The sequence below is a fragment of the Acartia tonsa genome, chromosome 1, assembly GCF_053477335.1.
Source record: "Acartia tonsa isolate MP-2025a chromosome 1, ASM5347733v1, whole genome shotgun sequence".
In the NCBI taxonomy this organism is placed as follows: Eukaryota; Metazoa; Arthropoda; class Copepoda; order Calanoida; family Acartiidae; genus Acartia; species Acartia tonsa.
The window spans coordinates 52,902,756-52,922,584 of NC_137260.1; the positions used below are offsets into that span (position 1 = coordinate 52,902,756).

The 19,829-nt window shown below is 31.6% G+C and overlaps 1 protein-coding gene across 1 annotated transcript in view; it reads right to left on the reverse strand.

Annotated features, from left to right (window-relative positions):
* Positions 1-19,829, reverse strand: part of LOC145331031 (uncharacterized) — an 81,439-nt gene that overhangs the window by 41,446 nt on the left and 20,164 nt on the right. Inside the window, exons 7-11 of the mRNA XM_080175644.1 lie at positions 13,156-13,245; positions 12,239-12,456; positions 11,727-11,856; positions 8,658-10,743; positions 3,641-3,925 (exon numbers count right to left, since the gene is read on the reverse strand). Coding sequence (XP_080031770.1) covers positions 3,641-3,925; positions 8,658-10,743; positions 11,727-11,856; positions 12,239-12,456; positions 13,156-13,245 — 2,809 coding nt within the window. The remainder of the gene's footprint in view (positions 1-3,640; positions 3,926-8,657; positions 10,744-11,726; positions 11,857-12,238; positions 12,457-13,155; positions 13,246-19,829) is intronic.

Below are 19,829 nucleotides of genomic sequence, written 5' to 3' on the forward strand. Positions count from 1 at the left end.
ATCATTGAAAGAAAACGAAGTAGAGGGTTTCGTCTATTTCCACAGTAGCTTTCTCCTATTTCTAGCCCTGGGGCGGATCAACCCTGCGGGGCCAATTTCCTAACCCTGCGGTGCCATCATTACCATTTACCTAACCTTACGTATCAAAAGCTACTGTGAAAATACGACGAAACCCACTACTATGTTTTCTTTCCATGATCTAAATTTTCCCATTGTAAAAGTTTTTTTGAAACTTATTCACAATTTGAAATTATCAATGTTAAAAATTATTTTCTTTTAGTGATTTTAAAAAAATTAAATATCCAGTGGAAATATCACTTTGTAATTAATACTTATTTCCATGATAACTGATTTATATCTAATTACAGATTCCTTGTTTTTAATTTGATAATTAAAATTTAAAACAACGCACCCGTTTAAATGTTAACACCTCACTGCATATACAGGGATAATTGGAAAGGATAACGAACAATAAATAATTCTTTCCCCCAAAATTTTGCTGAAGACATTACTGCCTTTAGTACCATGTAAGAAAAGGAGGAAAATTTGGGTGTAAATTAATTTATCTGCCATTGACCCCTCCCTCCATGCTGAATATGTGATACATGGACGATGCCAATCAAACAGATTAGACACAGTTATTTACTAAGTATATTTGCGATTACTTTTATTTAATGAAATCTTCCAATTTTTTACATTTACAAAACAGCCTGCTTTATTGCATCAAGATCCATGACAGATCTATATAGGAAATAAACGTCTATAAATGAGCTCGAGTCTTCCAATGTTAAAATGCTTAAAACTCATAGTGCTCCAATAATCCATAATAAACTCTCATTGACCAAAGCGATAAGACCTTTATTCTATTTGTTTATGGAATGAATTAAGTTTTTCACTTCATGTAGATATTTGAATTACATTGCAGTATTTAATCCTTATTTCATAAATAAAAAATATACGTTCATAATAGAGTAAATCTAAGAAAACTGTATTTTAAAAGAATTCGATTGTGGCGACACTTCCTTTGTGTTGAAATATTAAAACAAAAATTTTAATCATATTAACCCTTTGGTGATGGTAATGTGAAAAAAATATAATTGAAAAAATATTTTTTAAATCATTTAAATTAATAAATATTTACTTCTTTCTTTTAGATAGTAATGGTGGGGGAGAAAAATTGATTTATTGAGAAATAGATAAATAGATATGTACTTATAGAAAACTAGCCTATAGCGATATAGTATATTGAGCCAACTCTAGTAAAATATATTGGTGATTAAAATCAGTTTAAGTCACATTTAAACTAGTTATTTACAAATGAATATAGTTGAGTAGATGAAAAAGTTTCTCTATTGTTAATTATAATCTAGGATAACCATTATCTAACTCATTACTGTTTTTCTAACCTTCTATTATAACCATAATAGACAGAATCCAGGGATTTATAGAGTTAAGACAATGGTCGATAAACTGATGTACATCCCCAATGATGATACACAAATTTACCCCTTTTTAGATAACAAACGTTTGGACACTTAATGAAACCACCAATCAAAATACAATAAAAGTCCCCAAAGTTGTTAGGCCAAGGAATAAAAAAGTTATAATAAAACTTTGGTAACTATAGTAATGAATAGCCCATTATCCCCTCCTTCTTGGGTAGAATAACATGTCTATGTATATTGTATATTTAACTTCTATGGTAAGTTTGAATTTGTGATTGGTATGCATACGTATCTAATATCTATATTTATGTATATATACTTGCGGTTTCGCCCCTAGCCTCTAAGGGCTTTGCCCCAAGAGGTAATTAATGAAAAAAAATAAGTACCTGGTGATAAGCCTCCACTCCACCACTAATTTTAAATAAAAGAAAAAAAATTTGGAGTGATTTTTTCATTTTTAGGGGGGTGGCGGTGTCCCACCCTCCAAGAAAATAGCTTAAAACCACCACAGGACCAATAGGTACATACCCTGAAGAGTAGAATTCGACCTGTTCAGTGGTTACCGAGATCTTAAGGGACAGACGGACAGACAGACAGACAGACATCGTTCTACTTTGTATTATAGATTATCTTAGCTGATAAAATAACTAATAATGTTTTTAACCACCCAACTGGGATAAATGATAAACATGTAGTTGATTCTGAGATATTTATCAAATACAGGATAATTTACAATTACAGTTAGGTATTTCAATTTACTTTTGCTTATTTATAAAGATATTATATTGAAACTAGGTGGGTGGTAAAATGTAACATCCCTTCCGCATATGCTTATTAGAATAGTGTTTCCTATTTGCAAAAAGACACAATAGCCAAAATGAGTGTTTAATGACAAGGGCTTTATTATCAGTTTAAAGCGCGTTTCGTCGTAACAGTAACTTTTCTCCTATTTATAGCCCCTGCGACTGGATCCAACCCTGCGAAGCCAATGGCCTGACCTTGCGGGGCAAACATTAACATTTACCTAATCTAAAATAACCTACCGAAAGCTAATGTAATAATACGACGAAATGCCCCTTAAGAGGCGATGCCACGAAACCGACAATTCCCGAAGAATGAAGTTCTTATAATTTTACAATACGATACATTTGGCGGGAGTGATGGCACTCCAAAAGCTATTTCTTAGGAATATAATTATTTTCCTTTTAATGACTCAATATTACTAAACAAAAATTTTAAGGCAATAAGTTTAGTATTATTTCAAGCATAACATTTTAAATTACAAAATCAAGTCTAAATTAGATAATACTGCTTTTTAGTGCAGACAGAAACCTAAAAGAATTTTAGAGGATTTTTTGATGCGTAAAGATCTGATCAATTTAATGAAATGTAAGACGTATCTAATGTGTTTCAAGTATAGATATGGTCAAGAAAAATAGCATAAGGAATGCTGCCCTTTTTACATTGTCTCAAATTTTTTTTATACTTTATACCCCCCCCTTTAAATTTTAGAATCTGACATTGTATTAACATAATCCTATTATAAAAAGATGATTTACAGAAGAAATTATATAGTTGTTATTTTATTACATGTTTATTCTATACTATGTTAGTCGGTCATGACTTATAGACTATTAAATTTGTGTTTCGTCTAATTACTTCCATTCAGATTAATGTATTTTTAAAAATGGGGAGGGATACTTATATCCTACGTAAAAAATATGGGATATTGCATCTTTACATACATGTATATTGTATAGTCTTATAACAAGAGGGGGTTATCATAATGCATTCCATTCTGTCTGTAAGGCAATCTAAAAACTTTTTTTATGTAATAGTGGAACGAATTCGCAAAATTGATGAAGAAAAATGTTCAAAGTCATAGTGATAATGGAAAAATAATTTAACATTAATATGTTATCTATTTAGGTATATCTATCTTTTGAATAGATACAACTATGAAGAAATTAAGCATATTTGCCACATAAGTTTACCTATAAAAAAGGTACTCCTACATTTTTGTGTTTATCTACTAAGACATAATAAAATTACAGAGAAATTAAATTAAGCCTTCCTTAATTTCTTAAGTTTCGATTATATTAAGTCTAGTCTACAAAAATTGGGATCAAAATTTGTTAGGATTAGTTTAACTGCTACTGTCCTTGCCCTTCCTGAAATAAATAAAATTTTCCTACCTTCTTTTCTTCATCACGTCTTTCCTTTTCCAGTCTGAACTTATTCAGCGCTGTATTATAATCCCAGCGTTCAGCGGGTGCCGCCGCCACTGACGTCTGTTGAACTGTTACCGGTGGTTGGGGAGCTGTTGCTTTGGTGGCGGTTGTGGTGACGGCTGTGCCAATTTCCAGCTGTGTACGCCTGAGTTCCACCAGGCTGTTGTGAGAGATGTATCCAGTGTCATCACTGCTACTGCTGTTGTCTCCAGCACCCTTGCTGCTAGTAGAGCCACTCTCAATTATTTCCTACAACAAAAATTAAAATAGTTATACACTAGTTTCATAGTAATTTAGAATATATGAATAAAATGCTGCATAATTCCTTTTTTTCTTGTATTCATGTAACTCACAATTAAACATCTAGATATGATTCTTGATACCAAATTATTACAATAAAGAATATTTGTACATTGACTTGTATGGGCAATGTAAAGTATAAACCCAACTAAAAATTAAGAGAAAAAATTTAAACTTTTTGTCAATTTGCCTAGTTTTTTGTTGTAGTAAAATGAAATTACAGCGAATACACCAACTTTACACACAAAACAAACATACCAAGAGTCAAAACTACCCACTCAAATTGTGGAAAAACATGAATATGAATCATGAAGAACAATCATTACTATTTTTTTATATTATTACCAGAGGCTTCGACCCTATCAATTATGGGCTCTGTATTAGAAGGGATTTGAAGGGGTTTAAGATTAGCCTGAAACCTTCCCTGGACATTTTAACTTTTATCTCGTAAGGCAAATATTTTCTTGTCCATTATGTAAGATTCATATTTGTAAATTACATTAGTGTGTTTTAAGCAATAAAAAGTTTTTACTTAAAACTGAAAAAAAATACATTTTTTGAATAATCGTCCACGGAAAAACCTTGAAAATGTTGGGACAATATTGTTGTTGTGACTCATATTGACGTACAATTTATCCATGGTGTTCATTCACAGTCACTAATTCTCCTTATGTCGACATACAATGTCGTTATCGATTATATATTGGTCATGGTTGATATTATCGACATACAATTTTTGCAATGACATTATTAATGTCGACAATATCATGGCAAAAATAGTTAAAGCTAGCTGACATATGAGTTAAATTGTAATTTTGGGGAAGTTAAAATTTGAAATTATAATAATCAAAGTTGAAGTTCGGGAACTTTTTAAAAATAATAAGAACTTCTCTAGCGGAAATGAATAAACACCGAATATATCCAAGTCTAAGATTTGATCAATTTCCGTTCTGGGAAACAATGTGGAATCTTTCCACAAAAGATGACTGAAACAATAGACTAAAACGTTTTAAAATAAACTTTGGCATACGTTGTTACTATAATTTGATTGACTTTCTATTCATGTGCGTGTGGAAGGGGGTTATATGGGGGGTGTAAACACCCCTAGAAAATTTTAATTTGAGAGGCTTACTTTCCCCTTTTTTTTATCCCCTAAAAGATTACACCTAATGGCAAAATACTGTGGACGCCATTATTTCTGTTGTTTTGAAATTATTTAAGTTGTATGTCTGTCTTTCAATATCCTTTTTCATTTTCCACCGCTATCTTTTTATACCCCGTTTGTCTCTCTCTCTCTCTTTCTTTTTCTATCTTTATGTCTTTCATTCTCTTTCTCTTCCTTACTTTCAGAAGTAAAATCTAAAAATAACATTCTACTATCTCTATTACAACAACAAACAAATGGGTTCCAAGTTTCAAACTATGTGAGGATGCTTTTCTCAAAAATTTTATTACATTTTTTTATATGAATTAGATTCGATTTATGCAGCTACTCTATATATAAGGTTATATGTCTGTCAAAAAACTACTGTAAAGTTACTAAATCTTCCTTATATTGTGTACATGTAAACAAAACAAAAATATGTTTTTATACTATCACTGTATTATAGTTTACTGTTTTATTTCTTTGATACATTGATGCTGCTACGCTATTTAGAGACATAATTATTCTTGTAAATATATACCTAGTTTGAGAAATTTGATTAAAATCTTTTACACTAAATAAATGAAGATTCAATGATTAACTTTTGCGAATTAAGATAATTACAAAGATAACCTTATCTTTTGAATTATCAAAAAGATTTTGCATTAATTTGATAAATTTCATGGTATAAATCTGTACAAAATTATAGAAAGAAAAGCATTATAGATTAAATTAATGCACTTAACTTAGTTAGATACATGAACGAATTTTTTTACAGTTCTCTGGAAAGGCAAGCAAGATTAGTTTATAGCGATTTGTTTTAAGTCCCATTCTATTTTTTTGTCAGTAAAGCCTGTACCTAAAATTTTTTTTCCAAAATTATGAAAATAGTATAAAATCTCTTCCCAAAAACATTAACACATACGAGTATCTAACTCACATACATTTAAAGAACACAAATTAATGTTAATTAAAGCAAAAATACCATAAATAACTTCAAATCCTGCATTTCCTTCTGGCAAATTCATTTTTGTTGCATATAATATTTCATTTAACATATTCTCAAGTAAAAACTTGATAAATGACATGATGCCAGGGAGTAAGGGATAGAGACAATAGGATTAATCTGCAAATAATTATTCCATCAATATTTATCAGATACTAAAGGCAGATTATCACTACAAAATACACTTAACTGAAAATGTTAAAATTAATCTACAACTTTTCCTCCCCCAATAGTTATCAACTACTAAAGACAGATTTGAAAATATTGGAATTGGGTTGAAGATCATTTTATCCTTCATTATCCTACCCCTTTATCCCTGCCAACTACAAAGATTATGAAACAATTTTTCAAGTGCGCTGCTTCGCAACTTTTGAAATCTAAAGGTTGATTGAATGTTTTAACTTCATTGAAACAATGAAAATGTTTCGCAATTGCAAAAAAAAACTCTTGCACCGGACATTGCAGGGTTGCCAAGTGGAATTTGCAACAAAGTTGCCACGTGTACTTTTTAAAAGTAAAACGTTTTACTATTATTATATACGTTTTACTATTTATGAGATAAAACCCTTTTTATAACATATACATATAACATGAAGAAAAAAAACATATATAATATAAAAATATTAACTATCATTGTAATAAATTAAGAAAACTAAAACCCATAATTTTCAATAGCATACAATTTAGATAAAAATCTTGATTAAAACATTATAAAACCGTTACAAAGTTGAATAAAATGTAATGACAATGCCCATATTATTGAATAACGTGCATGTTATTTCTATGATTGTTATGGGTACAAACAAAATTCCTCAAATTTCGCCAGTCAATCAAAACATGTCACCTATGAATTCCACGGAGGGAGAGGACAGTGACAGTTGATAAATTTACAACCCCTTTTTAACCCCAAAATTTACCAGCTACCAAATTCATATTTTGAAAAGAATAATTTGAAGGAATATTAATTGACATCTTGTTTTCTAATCCTTTATCCCTGATAAATTCAATGCATATTTCAATATTTCCTTAAATTGGTTATACAATCTCAAAGTGATACAAAAATAGAATTTCACATAAAAGTTTTAAAAGAAATATATCTTTTAATATTCCTATATTTATATCCATAAGTAAAAATATTAAACAAAATTAAAGTTCACAAAGTTACAGTCTATTCTGAAATTCTGAAACGTCCAGACAGACAGACGTTATGACACACCAAAGATACAGAGTAGCTTCTCTTCTAAAACTCCTCGTCTCTTACTATTGAAAAATTGTAGGACTCCTATTTAAGGAATTTATCTAACAGTGCAGTATGGGTGTGTTTATGAGCTTTAGTAAATTCTAAATTCAACAAGATTAGTATTCATAAAAAAGTACATATTTGTGCAAAAAAGAGCTATATCGTAAGAAAGAAAAAAAACTGGATGCTTTTGTAGTCTATAGTTTGTAAGTTTGTAGTCTATAGTTTTAATGGATAGAATATTACTTGGACCTTACAACAGATTTTCATGTTTTCTAATAAAGTGAAACACGCATCGGGCTAAAATAATGATTACCCCATCTCCTTCTCCTCCAACTGGATGAACAAATTGACCAATAAATGACAGGAGAAATAGCAACCTAAATAGACTACCAATTTTCCCCCTGTCATAATAGCTACATCCTTGGGACTTTCAGAGAATATCTTTATTGGCGGAAAAGATAAAAAAACAATACTTTTTTTCAAAAGGCATGAAAAAAGTAGAGATAATCTTTTAATGTATATTACCTAACTTTTTTTATGACGTCTTATCTGTGGCTTAATGTTATTACACTAAAATGTGCATTGAATGTTAAATGCGGGATAAAGTGCACTAAATCATAACAAGAAAATTTTGACCATTAGTAGCGCAACAATAACAAGCTAAACATTTTTTATGTAATAACAGTAATGTATTATACAGTATATAAAGACAAAATTTAGGCAATATAATAAGCGTTGCAATCATTTATCAATTAAGATTTTAGTATATGTTATTTAATAAATCAATTTATAAATTCAATTCATTCATGAGTAATAAAATGCAGTCATAATATGGACACACTACTACAGTTAAAGAGAGGCTGCGCTACAAAAAAATCACTTTGTCATAAATGCATATTCTGTATCGATATTTAAATCATACATTTTTTTTCTCTAGTATGCTGCAATGCATAAAATACCAAGCCCTTCAATTAAAATGAAGGATGGATTTTTAAAAAAGTATTGATGGCTTATTGAAAAAAATTATCAATGCCCTTCATTTTTATAATAACTAGGTGAATTATTTCCTTACGTAGCGCAGATATGATAAAAATTTAACTATTTACGGCAGTTATTGTCATTAAATGTCTAAATATGAGGTTTTCATAAGACTAACTCATCCAATTTACAGTAATTCACTCCTTCAAACTTTTAACTATCCAAATTACTTTCAGATTCTTTGGTGACCATAGGACGGATAGACGGGCAATCCCATGCTAAAAAGTAGCTGCGCTACTTTAAAAATTACCTTATCAGCTGAGGTCTTCCTGATATCCTCTGACCTCCTTCTATCCACTCTTGACTTCTCCATGTGTTCCATGTCCCTTGTAAGAACCTCCCTCCATCTTCTCTCCCCACCTCGCCAGCCATCCACCTGTCTGTAGTCACTTTTATTGTATCCCGCCCCTGCGGATGTTTCTATGTAGCTTGTCCGCATGCGGTTTGTACTGCCGTCCGCCGATGCTCCATCGCCCTCGGAACGTTTTCTTGATATTTCTTCATGATAGAATGATGAACCCGGTGGGTCCATTTCACGGCCGTCGCCACTTGACCGCGACCTGGAGGCTTCCCTATGCCGCGGCTGACCTGAGCCTCCACCCCCAGAAGAAGCATGGGCGCTCAAGACAGGGTGGTGGCCGTTAAAAGTCGGGCCATTGTGACCGCCAGATTTGCTGCGGCTAGCATTCACAACAGCAATGCTGGGATTTTCCATAACCTCACGGTGTTTGCCATTCTTGTAGACTATTTCTATGGGCTTGACGGCCACTTCTGGCTTTTGCCAGTTCATGTATGCCTGTGGCTGGTTGTTTGTTGGGTGCCACGAGTTTCTGTGAGCCTTAACTTTATCAGCGCCGTATCCACCATTATTATTAACATTACTATTCATGTTTTTATCCAAACTAACACGGCGTAGTTTCACCTCACCAAAAATATTTCCGCCTCCGTTAACCATTCCCGAGTCTCTATCATCCTTGAGCTTTCCGCCGCCGCCGTGTCGTGGCGAATCGCCCCAGACTCCCATAGAAACACTGGGCGGAGTCACCAGGTTAGTAACGGCCTCATGGCCCGGTCTATAGGGAAGCTCATGCGGATACCTATACTTGGAGGCATTATGCACGGCCGTTCCGGCGCCGTAGACAAGCGACAGCGAGGGGCTGCTATCAACATCCGAGTAGCTGCTATTGCTCATCAGGCTTCTGGGACTGTCATAATGACTTTCCTCCAATAATTTCCTTCGCTCTGAAACCATGGAGCTAAGAGAGTTGGGGCCGAGAATCTTTTCATTATGATGAAAGACTCTCTGATGTTGGTAGCCATTAGACGAATCTTTAGAGACTCTACTATCTCTTCCAGTTATAACACCCAGCATATTATCGCTTTCCTCTCCTGCTACACTAGAATTATCAACAGAAACATACAAACTATCATCACCTACTTCACTACTATTGTTATTATTGTGAGCACTGGTAGCACTTGACTTGAGTGTGTGTATATGATCCTTGTCAGGATAAGACTGGTGCGTATTATTATTATGTATAGGAAGAGCGTCGTCGTGGTGAGTAGCGCCCCGCGCCACCGTAAGTATGGTTCCTCCACCCCCACCTCCCTCCGATACTTCCTCCCCAGTCTTCCTAGTGGTTGGGTTCACGTGGTTTCCCCTTTCTTGCGCCTCCTTATTCTCATTATTATTGTCATTTTTTGTGTGTGTTGTATCACCACTTGTTGTTGTTTCAATAATATTGCTGCGGCGCGATTCAAATTCCTCAATAATGCGTGATTTGAAAAGAGGATGGTTCGGGTTAATTCCCGGCTTATTAGCTTCCTCTGATGCCTCATTGACGGAGTGTGTTACAGCTGTTTTAGTATTGTTATCTTCATACGTTGATTCTATGGGTCTTGGAATAAATTGTTGCAGTGTAGTTTTTACTTTTGGAATCTTATACAGGGGCTTTTCGGCGATTTTAGGAGGTTCTGGCGCATTTTCTTTTCTAAAGCTGTTCTTTCTTTCTTCTCTCTTAATTATTTCTTGTTTAGCTGCAAGATTTTGATTGATAACACGAGATATATCTTCTTTATCCTCTAAAGGCATTGGTTTCACATCAGTAACGGGCTTTCTTTCATTATAACTTGCCATAGAAAACAATACTCTGCCCAGAGTGTGTTGCTTTAGTGGTTCTATCTTTTCATCTTGATTGTTTTCATTGTCTTTGTTATGATTGTGATCAACTAGAGTGGTGATAGGAGCAACTGTTTCATCAATATCATTGTTCATCTCCTCCTCGTTGGTTATACTTGTTGTGGGAGTTGAACAAGACTCTGCAAAATCATGGATGCCTAATTTTATAAAAATAAATATTTGTCAATTTTCAATTAATTGAAAAATTAGTTATGGGGAGTTAAAATACATGTCCAATTTTTCTAATAATTATTCTACAGTAAGAATAAAGAATTTTTAAAGGTTAATATTTTTTATTGGAGGAACGTTTTTTAATAGTAAAAATAGCTTGAAACCTACCCTAAAAGTACAACAAGTAATATAATACACATTTAAATTTTTTTTTTTTTTTTTTAAGGTTTCGTCAAATGATAAATTTGACAAATTAGCCTTTTTCATATTCTTAAGTATAAATGAAATTGTTAATTCCCAGTGAAAGTTTTAAAATTGATTATAAAATTTTCATTTAAATGTGTATAATTATGGGCTTATCATGAAATAAAAGTATATTTAAAATCTTATATAATATGATAATTTCTTTATAGTATAGTGAAAAGAAATTCAAATGCCCCGGGACAATATTCTAAAAACAATAAGTTAAAGAGTATAATTTATATTCCAACCTCCTGATTTCTTTTTAAAGCATCCCAATTTATAGTTTCTACCCCTTTTTACCAGGGCTTGAGGGATAAGACATCCCTACTGACAATAAAAATTAAACCTTCTTTTTATTAAAATTATTGGTCTAAAAGTATGTTCATTTTATATAGCTAGAATTTTATGTAATTTTAGAGAAATCAAAAAAAGTTTAATAATGGAACGTTACTACTTTTTTTGTTCTTATGTCTTTATTTTTCTATTGATAAAATTTTGAGCTTCTCTTTTATGAACGTACTCAACCTTACACTATCCTCATTTAAAAGAATCGGGATGTCTCTATGTGTTTGTGTGTCTGTCAGTAGCGAAGGATTTCGCCAACATCTGAACCAATATGAATCATATTTTCAGTGAAGCTTCCTATAAGTTGAAAGATAGGATAAAAACCTCCCCATCTGTCTTTCCGCAATCTCTAGAAAAAATGACAAATATTTTTGTTATTTTCCTGAGTCCGGAGAGGGAGATTTGATAGAAGCATCTGACTGTTGATATCTTAGGTTTGTTGGAAGGTTACTATCTCCTGGTTGAGGCTGGTGTTCTTGTCCTCGGGTTACAACTCCGCTATCATCAACACCTGTACAAAATTGTTCTTGTTTGAATGTTTGTTTTTTTGTATTTTACTAGAATATATATGTCAGTGTAGAATGAAATTGTTTAAAAACTTCAGTGCATCCCTTTGTTATATTTACATGTTTAAAAATTAACAAATAAAATCTACCAAAAACAGGATTTTTGATTATTTTTTCCTATCAAAATTAAAATTATTATTCTTTATATTAATTTAATGTTCAATTTACATAAAACGGCTTTTATGAAAATAATTATTTGTTCCTTATTATCCAAAAAACCATACAACTGACAAGAAAGCATTGAAATAAATTTTTAATTGGTGGAAGAAGTAAAAACTAAATGCCTTTTTTTCCAAAAAGGTATAAAAATCCAATTTTTTTCCCTACCTTGACCAGAAGCATTATCCTCTGTATTTCTAGCAGTAGTAAACTCATCTTTATCTGCCTCTGTTGTCTCCATCCCATGCTGGTCAGACAAATCTTCAAGGTTCATCTTTACAAAAGATTCGTCCAAAGCTCTGGAGATAGGATTGTCTGAGTTGAGATATTTCTCATCTTCTTCGTGTTGTTGTTGTCTTGCTGTCTCTATGTTGGGTGTAACAGACCTAAGATGAAAAAAAGGGTTAAAAAAAAGTTAGGGATTTAACGCTTTTGATCCTCATTTTATGAAGTAAGAGGCTGTTTGTCTGTATGTTCGTTAAAATCTCGTTACTTGGTTTACATTTTTTTGGAAAGGTTTTAGGCTATTTGGAGGTGGACACGGTAGGAGACCAACCCAAATATTAATTTATTATAGCTAAGTTTTCAATTTAAAGATTATTTTCCATTTCTGTACAGACACATACACAACACATCCTTTTACTTTGACATTCAAATACTGCATTGTAAGAGCAGGGTGACTACCACACAAACAAACAGTTTAGAGGCCATTGTTTCAAAGGTCTTTAGGGCCATACAAATGACAAGAAAAAGCATAAAGAAAATTTTAATTGGTGGAAAAGGTAAAAAAATTATGCCTTATTTCTGTTTGATAAAAGATATGGATCTAGTGCAGTTCATGGTAAAATGTTCCTGGAAATGATTATTTATGAACTTTAAAGGCTACTAGCTGCCAAAAGGCCAAACGTACACGTTTTTTACGAACATCGTTATGAGCTTCTTTAGTAGGCCTACAGATAATCTGTAATAGCCAAGATTCAAACATAATATATAGGATCAGCCGTTTGGTTTCTAGCACCTCTTAAAGTTCATCGATCCAAGGAACATTTTACCGTGAACTGCACTGGATCCAAAAATATTTTTACCTGGAGCCATATTGAGTTTTATGTAAAGTTTCAGATATGCTCGTTTCTACATAAACTCGTTCATTTTTAGCTTCAGAATACAGTTCATACCTAAAATAAAAAAGAATAATTATTTACAAATTTAACCAATTAACCCAATTTAGCGCAGCTACTCTATAACGTGGGACGTGGGTGCGAATATAAGACCAAGCAATCATGTCTTGATCATATCATAAACAATGAAATTTATTTTATTATTTTTGTAAAATTTATTTAAGGTTGTCTTTTGTAGTATAAATCTTTTGGAATTAAAGCAAAGCACAAAAATATTATTTTATATTACTCATGGCATGCGCTAATGAAAGGTTATTCCGTTTACTATTAACAAAAAAGTGCCTTAAAAAGGATAAGTTAAGTATAAGGCTGCGCCTACTTAAAAGGGTGTATCTCTAATTCCGCAAATCTATCGCAAATTAAAATCTTTAGTATCGCATAAAATAATAAAATCTCAAATCTCATATCTAAAAAACTTCTCTTTTCTGGTTTGTACTTTGAAAAATAGGCGGAATGATTGCACACCACTTGCTAAAGGGTCCCATTATGGAAGCTAAATACATGTTATTAACCTTCTGCCTAACAAGACCCATTATTATCCAGAAATTCTTCTTTGAACACTACCGTGTTCATATTTTATACATAATAATTGTATACTCTGCTACATATTTTAAAGGGTTTCAAGTTTAGGTCATTGGACAATTAATAAATCTTTGCCATTTCAAAACTTTCTTTAGCCACAAAAAATATTATCTTTCATTTAAATCAGAATCTAGGACTTATAGTTGATTATTATTCAGGTTGTAAAACTTAAATCTTTGCCAATGCTAGCTGTGAATAAATATATAATAAAGACTATGAAACCCAACTTAAGTATGTGCATACCTACATAATTCTAAAGATGGACATTAAGATCTAATTACAATTCATATCATAATCTTATGAAGTTAATTGAGTTTTAATATTTAAGTCATTTCCTTATGTAATAATGACTGGGAAATAATCAAAATTAATTTTGATGAGGATAAAAATTATTTCATACAAAAAAATTTTATCACAAAGATTATAAAGGTTTAGAGAATGAATAAGTTTTAATTGAAAAATATAAAAAAAAACTGTCTGTCCTGATCTAAAATCTTTTCTTTTTGGTTTAAATTATATATTAAAATTTTAAAGCATCTATATTAATAATTGTGTAAGACCTATTGGCATGTAATATTAGGTTTATGAATCATATTTTAGTTGAAACAAATTGAGGCATTTATCATAAGAATGGTTTAATTCTCTAACTTTTTTATAAATTGAATCTTTGTTTATCTTTGGGTATGAAATGTTCTACTACTATTCTTAGTCCTACCCCCAAGAAAATAGGTAAAACCCTCACATGACCAGTAGGTATATTCACTGAAGAGTAGAGCCTAATCTATTTAGTAGTTACTTAGATCTTAAACTTCAGACAGACAGACGAACAGACAGTTAGATATCGTTCTACTTTGTATTATAGATATATATATGTCCTTATCTGTGGTTGAAACAAAATAAGGCATCTATCATAAGAATTGTATAAGCCCCTAACCTTTGCTTTTATGTTTAGTGTAACCTCTTATTGAGTAGCATCCATTTTATAGCTTAATGGTTCCTATAGAAAGCCTCCTGAGTCCTAATATTCAATTGGGAGCCAAAAACCGACCCTGTCCCTATAGGGCTATATTAACCCTTACTGAACCTAACCGAAATAAAAAATAAGCATTTTTAATAGTTTTTTTTCTTATTATTAGTATCGAAGCTACTCTATTATCCGATAGAAGTCCGTCCTTTTATATTTAAGATAACCTTCTTGTAAGCAACCGTGCGTTATGAAGCAAATTAAAGTATAAAATATCAAGTTATCTATATCTTTCACTTCTGATATTAACATAATATTTTACTTCGCTACTTATGGATGTTGTCATTCTTGTTTTATGTTTGTTTGTGGTCCACTAACACTTGGAAGGAAATTGCATCTTATTGTATGAACTGCAGAGGTACAAAAATATTAAATACCATATTTAAAGATTACGAAAAAGGGATAGAAAAAAAATAGCAAAACATGTAAAAGGATTTTTAGCTTTAATCATTTTGATATATAAAAGTATCTATTTGTATATTCCAACACATCAAAAAGAACAATTAGATAAATTAAAAATTTTCAATTTCTGCAAAGACAAAGTGACCCTATTTCTGACCTATCTAATTTAAATGATCTAAAATATATAACAAATTAAATCAGAAACTATAATTCATAAAACATTTGTTGTCATTAGCATTCAATTCTCTTCGATTTTTTTAGTTTGTAACAATTATAATTCAAAATAATGACAAAAATGTATTTTGTGACTCAAGAATATTAAATTAAAATGCATTTGCAACCCAAGTCCAACACTCTAACATAACTGTGCATTCATTTTAAAACAATTGTAACACAAAAGTTGCTGCTTATGTGGCTCAAATTTCAAGGAACCTTTATTTTGAAGCTGGCCCGGGCTATCATTAACTTTGAGTGCCATGAAATCAAATATCACGCAAACAATTCTGCTGCTTTGTAATGGTAGCAAAAAGAATGGACCTCCTCCCTATGTAATATCTCCGCTTAGTAGCTGTAAAAAGTTGGGTTTTGTTTCAAATTGAAACACACATTGTATTCAAAATGCGACCTTTAAAATGTATTTCTATTAACAAAATATAAACACCCAAGAAGGAAAAATAGATATTTATTGCATTACATAAGTTATAATCTATAATACAAATAAGAATAGGATTAGTTTGGATGTTGTTCGTTCCTTATGATCAAGCTGAATCGATTCTATTCTGCTTTTTATGAAATATACATACTTGTCCTGTGAAAGGTTTAAGGTATTTTAATTCAAGAAGAAGCTTCTAAATTTTTATAAATTATATGTTTTCATTCTGCTTTAACAATGCCTATATTTTTGTAAGAAGCTCGGCAGTCAACATTTTTTGAAACTAGGCCGGAGACAGCCACCATTTTTATAGCTAAGGCTGCAGATTGTCAACAATCGGTGCTGCTTGGTTGTTAATTTTTGAGTTACTAGCGGCAATAGATTTTACAGCATTTTTAATATGAAATTTAAAAAGTGAATTTAAGCATCGCCAGAAATGGGGGTTGAATTGCACTTGCTAGGAATATGCACATTTTTGTTCATGGTTGAACTTTTAAAATTATCAGTCCATTTTCAAACTATTTGCTTACAGTTTGTTTTTCAATTATTTCAATTGCCTAAAACGAATTTATACACTATACAAATGTATGTGTAATAAATTTAGTAGCAAACATGTGTACTTTTATATTTAGGTGCATGTGAGAATTTTGTCAGGGGAGAGAGATCCTTGTAGGGAACCTTTTTTTTGGTGGGGGGGGGGGATTTAAAAGATAACCAATAAAATTAGCATAGGTCAACACGTTATTTAAAAAACCAAAACAATATTTCATTATAACCCAAAAGAGTATTTACAACATTAAGGACATACAACTGATAAAACCAGTGGCATACACAGGTTTTTTTTTTGGGGGGGGGGGCAGGGTATGATGCATTAAGGGGTTGAAAAAGGGTTAGTCAGGACGACCAAATTTCAATTAAGGAGAGTGTTGACATTCCCATAACCCGCTTTTTAAGAATTAAAAATAATACGCTTCTACTTCACCGTGTTCCAGAAAAGCCAAAAAATGACAAAAAATCATAGAGAGTGTATATTTTAAAATTTTGATGAAATTCATTTAAATAGCAATAAGTATCCATATACCTTTCAATATAATGGCGAAATTTTAAATATCTCCATCCTGGCTGGCACAGGATGCCAACAAACCTGGCAGGGTCATACAGGTAAAGAGCAAAAATATTTAGTTTGCCTTAAACTAAGCATTTTAAGTTACCAAATACTATAATATCCTATACCAGTACATACCAATATCAAATTTAAGTGTTTAAGTCAATTTCAGGGTCCAGGTATGATCCTGCAGGTCCTGATCCCTCAGAAATCTTTAAACAGCTCTTGAGACCGCAATTTTTTACCTATAGACTTCAAATTTTAAACATAAGCTTTTCTAACAAGTATGTATGACCTACTGAAATCATATGAAAATCTGCCGCCGTTTTCCCGCCAACCGCCGCCGCCGAAATATATATTTTGAGATTTCTAATCTGAAGTTGACATACAGTTGAGCCTATTTCTTATTTATTTTCTGTGTGTATATGTAGGGAGGGAGGGGACAATGGGCTGTTTATTATAATAGTCCCCAAGTTCACCAAATAGCGTTTTCTTATTTGTAGGCATCACAATTTGTGGGACTTTTATTGAATTTTGATTGGTTGGTTTATTAGTTGAGTGTCCAACTGTTTCAATCACTAATTGTAATTTATAGAAGGGGCAATTTTGTGTATTAGCATTGGGAATGTACAAAAATTTCTCGGCCATTGTCTAATCCCTATAAATCTCTGATATGTAAGACTTTCATTTTATTTTCAATTTACTTGAAAGGAAGCATTTTCTATCTTAAACAATACAAATTATACTTGTCTTTTTTTAATAAGTATGAAAGCACCTTTGGAAAAAGGTTGCTTAATAAAAGGGTAAAGGGAGTAAATAATGCTAAAGAATTAAATAAGAATGTATATTTAAACTAGGAAACGACATAAAATTTTTTTAACTTCTAGCTTTAATGGGTTCAGATGTGGATATAAGTGGAGCATCCCCCCACCCTCCCCCAATAAAAAAGGTAAAATGGTTCAGATAAGAGCCTAGACAATTAGGGATAATCTTTATTTAAAACTTTTCTTTACTTTTAGTTTAAATGAATATGTGTTTAAAATAAGTAGAAAATAAATTACTTTTATATCTTAAAATTTTTTTATTTTTTGATAGACCCAGTATCTTTAGGGCTTAAAGAAACAAACTTCGCATAGCTTCGCATACACAGAGTAAAGTTCTCTGATATTATTACATACATCTAATATCACCATGTAAGAGGATTTGCTTGCGCTCTTTTGCGCTTAAGAGATCTGGAACCAAACGTAAAATTTTCATTAGAAGAAAATTGTCTATTTTACAGAAATCGGGTATGCTTAGAAAACCATCTACAATTACAACAAAAAATGAATATTTGACTTCTTTTAAAGGCTAAACGTATAAATTCCAAAAATATATAATACTTAAAAATAGCTTTAAAAATAAAGGGTCCACACTGATTTGAAATGTAGTTTAGTTGACCTTAAAAATAGTTGTTAACAATGATGAAAAGGAACTTAATTCCATACCTCTGGTATAATTACACATAAAATTCTTATTTTTTATAGTAAAGAGTTAATTCTTTCGGCTTTATTTCCAAAAACTTGTGTATATTACTAAACAATTGTTTAAAAGTGTATTTTCCAAAATGTAAAAAACGATTTTTTGTCACTCGCTGGAACATAGTGTACTTTTGGGCCAATTATTCTAGGGGGTTTCCGTGATTTAACTGGAAACATTAACACACAAACGCCATTTTTATTTTTTAAATTTATTATTTAAGCTGGCATTGGCAACCCTGTTTTAGTAACTTAACTTCGGCAGCCATGTTTGCATGAATTGCAGATGATATTTAAAGAGAAATAAATTAAGATATAAAAATGTTTCATTCTCATGATCCTAAAATTATTTAATTTGATATATAGACATTTACTTGGGTAATCATAACTTTTATGTGAATTGTAAAAGGTTTCCAGAACAAAATATAGTCGAAAAAAGAAGTTTTAAAAATTGCAGTTTTCTTGTAATCCAAGAGTTATTTAGAGGATCACAGAGGTGAGAGGATTTGACACAAACCAATCTTTTTGGAGCTCTAGAATTTTTACTCTTCTTTAGATTACAATTATTGGTTGAAACGTTTGGAACTCTACTTAATGAACCAACCAATCATATTTAATAAGTTCCCAAAGTTGTTAACCCAACAAAAAGAAAACGGTATAGTAAAACTTTAAGGACCAGTGAAATAAACAGCCTGATGTCCCCTTACTCCCTGCAAGAATAGACTTCTGTGGCAGGGATGGTACACCGTAATTTACTTGTAATCTAATAAACTTAATCTGACAAATTTGATTTGGTCACTGAATAAATACAAATTCTTCAAAGGAAATGCGGATTTAAAAAAAAAGATTTGTCAAGCATGAATAAATATGATTACAAAATTGTCACTTATAAACTACACAGAATTAGCTTTTTAATTTTATAACCAGTAATTATTTTTTTCAAATCTTGGAACAACTGAAAACGAATTGTTTTTAAAAATGTTATAAAAATAAACTAATTGGTCAAATTGTTGAGAATTGTTTATATGTTTTTATTACTTTTTTATGTCAAATTTCATCTTTTTTATTACGTTTTCACAATTCCAAAATAATACCGGTTTTGAAATGGATTTAAAATAAGAGTGACATAGTTCTTTCCCTATGCCTAACCCCTACAGCGGGCCCTGACCCTGCGGAGCTACCCAGTACCAATTATAACTTAACCTAACCTAACCTAAATAAACAAACAAAGTACTCAACATGGCACTTTTCTACTTAAAATCAAGTTAATAAGATTAACCTTTAAACAAATTGTTTTAG